Source organism: Culex pipiens, chromosome 3 (assembly GCF_016801865.2).
Source record: "Culex pipiens pallens isolate TS chromosome 3, TS_CPP_V2, whole genome shotgun sequence".
NCBI classification, from domain to species: domain Eukaryota; kingdom Metazoa; phylum Arthropoda; class Insecta; order Diptera; family Culicidae; genus Culex; species Culex pipiens.
Window position 1 is genome coordinate 65,762,290 of NC_068939.1, and position 3,163 is coordinate 65,765,452.

The window sequence follows — 3,163 nt, forward strand, 5'->3', positions numbered from 1 at the left end:
ATTTTTATCCGAGGGAAAAAAACAATACTTTTTTTTAAATCTTTGAAATCATTAGTGAAAACAGAAGCGAAATCAAGGGAAAATAGATGTATTTCTTGCTGGGCTCGTTTGAAACAATTTTGAATTTAAATGAAATTTCCATGTATTTGATGATTTGGTAACATAGTCCCCTTAATATCTTGCAATTTTCAGCTTGAAAAATCACTTTGCATTAATGCTGAATACTCGGTGAACCTCGTTGGATAAATGTACGACTCGTGCTGAAAAAATCCTCTTATTGCAACTAGTTTTACAAAAATCTTTCCGGACGTTTAACATAAAATTTAACAGGTTATTTTAGCATATTTCACGCCCCATTAAATTTCCGTGAAGTTTTGTGTTTTTGAATAGTGGCCCCGTGAAAATTGCATTTTTAGCGTGAAAAATCACTAAGCTAAGGTTTTCACAACAGTACAAGACAGGAAGGAAGAAAGGAAAATCGTTACCAATAAGTATCAACACGTTAGATACTATTCTAAACAACTTGTAGAAGGAATTTTGTGAAACTATTGTTAAAGAAGTGAAATTTATATCGTTGAACTTAAAATCGCGGCAATAATGAAAGTCGTCACCTTAAAAGAGGGGGAGATTGAAGCCCACGTTCCATACAAAAAAAAAATGTTTGTATAGCCAATTGTAGTCAAGTGACAATTTTCCAAAACAATATCCACGTGATAAGGATTGCACTGCAACGATATCTTAATGTGATAAAAGCGCAGGATTTAACTTTGAATTAAATTGTTAGACTAAACATAATAGTTTTTTACCAAATTGGTTTTTATTTTATATTGTAAACTGCATTTTTCGTTTTTAAATATTTAAAATAAATTTTCCTTAAAATATGCAAATATTTCTATTCAGTTTATAAAAAAAATATTACTTGCTGATTTGAAAATGGCTTAAGTAGCTTTAAATGACAGGACAGCATTAATATCATAGACATTTGAAAATCGAGATAACTTCCCTGTACATTGATAAATACACTCTCTGGCTTGGAAAACACTCAGTTTTTTTCACCGTTCAATTGTGGAAATTATACTTCATTGATCGCTACTGTCCTGAACCCGGACAGGCGGGCCGACTTCTATGCACCATAGAAGTCTGTAGTTTATATTACGAAATTTCTCCTCTTATAAACCACTTTTACTCTAATCGGCAATCAATTGGCGGACCAAAGTTCAAGTGCACCATGCTGTGCTCAGTGCCAGTAGCTCCCTGTATAATTTCCTCTGCACTTCAAAGCCCGCGCTCACGATCAGCCGCATTCTAGTTCATATCTCACCCCTTCCTCGCGCCGAAAAACGATGCTTAAATTTCGCCACACTGCACTGTTTGTTCCGGATCCGACTGTCTAGTTTCCACCATTATTTCGAGCGGGTCATAATTAACTGCAGCCCCCACTTCGACCACTGCGCCGGATTCTGACGGTATCACGAAAAAAATCAACAAGACGCGACTTGGGCGCGCGCAATCTGACCATGTTTTCCACGCGGTTTGTTTTTGTTTTCCTCATTAATTCTGGTTCTCATGATGTCCGCGGAACCGTGGACACACCGTGGCAGATCCCACGCGCCCCCTCGGGTACGGAACAGAACACTATTTAAGCTCGAGGGACCTCCAAGAATGGTATCAGTTGGTCGGTGATCTTCAAAGTGTGATAAAGTTTGAGCAGAGGAAGTTTGTTTGAGGTTCAAAATGTTTAAGGTAAAGACGCGGGTTTGAGTGAAGTTTTTTGGGGCAAGTGATTTGATTCGAAGTTTCGCTTACCAGGTTGTTCCGATTGTTGCTGCGCTGGCAGCTACGGCGTCGGCTTACGCCGTAGGAGGTGGATATAACATTGTGACAAAACATGCCACCCAGTACTACGGAAGTGGAGTTGGTTCCGGCGAGAACTACGGAAGCTACGGAACATCGGGCGGTTACGGAACATCGGGCGGTTATGGAAACGTGGGCTACCAGCAAGGTGGCGGTAATCAAGGCAGCGGCTACGGTGACGGTGGTTACGAGGACAGCTACGACCACAAGGATTACTACGCGTACCCAAAGTACAAGTTCAACTACGGCGTTCAGGACTCGCACACCGGGGACCACAAGAGCCAGTGGGAGATCCGCGACGGCGACGTGGTCAAGGGTGGCTACGAGCTGTACGAACCCGACGGTACCAAGCGTGTCGTGGAGTACACCTCGGACAAGATCCACGGATTCAAGGCGATCGTGAAGAAGATCGGCCATGCTCACCATCCGCAGGTCTACGGGACCGACAACGGCGTTTCTGGCAGTGGCTACGATGGAGGGCACTACGACGACAGCTACAGCTACAGCAACTCTCACTGAGACCACTTAGCTCTTAACCTTACTTAAATTACCTGAGATTATACTACAAACCTGAGTGTTGCACGGTTGGTGAACGCGAACGTTGCATGAAAGATTGTGTACAGTGTACCGAATAAGCCTGAATGTATATACTGCTCGAAAAATAAAACCTTATCTTCGTCTCTACTCGAATCTTTTCTTCACGCTGAGCTTCGCACCAAAGGCAGAAAAACATCAATCTTCTCGGCAGTATAAACAACGATGTTTGGACAACGTTGAAGTCGGTGTCGGTGGCGCCAAAACGATGTGAACTGCTGCCGACCTAAACTGAAGTTGAGGTTGCAGCAGCCAGCACAATTTGCATACGGGCAGTGTCAAGGTGAATCGAGGTGGACGAGGTAAGAAGAAGTAAGAAACCGCGATCCACAGACGTTTGAAAACGCTTTAGCTTAGAGAAGGTAAGTTGCCCCCAAAACCGGATGCCGGATGCTGCAGTGCATACGTAATAGCTCGTTCCGTTTAAGTTATGCTGCTGCTGCAAAGTGAAATGTGCAGTTTACTTGTCGGATTGGTGCAGTTCAAGATAGTGAGTGGATTAAGTAGTGACATTTCCGCATTTTGTTTAGTATTGACATGGCTATAGATCAACTCAACAACATGATTTATTGAGCTTCCAAAAAGAACTCAGAATTTGAAGCCAAATTTAAAGGAATTTACACAAATTATTTTCAATTTAGAAAACCCATAGCAATTGAAAAGCCAACTGAATCCACCTAGGAGAAGGTAAACAATTTTGATTAAAAATATTCTT

General features: G+C 41.9%; 1 protein-coding gene across 1 annotated transcript; it reads left to right on the top strand.

The window, feature by feature from the left end:
* Positions 1–1,684: 1,684 nt before the first annotated feature.
* Positions 1,685–2,526, top strand: LOC120421672 (adult-specific cuticular protein ACP-20-like). Its single transcript, XM_039584903.2, has 2 exons — positions 1,685–1,743; positions 1,810–2,526. The coding sequence occupies exons 1-2, from the start codon at positions 1,735–1,737 to the stop codon at positions 2,371–2,373; spliced, it is 573 nt and encodes a 190-aa protein (XP_039440837.1). The 5' UTR covers positions 1,685–1,734; the 3' UTR covers positions 2,374–2,526.
* The last annotated feature ends 637 nt before the right edge of the window (positions 2,527–3,163 follow it).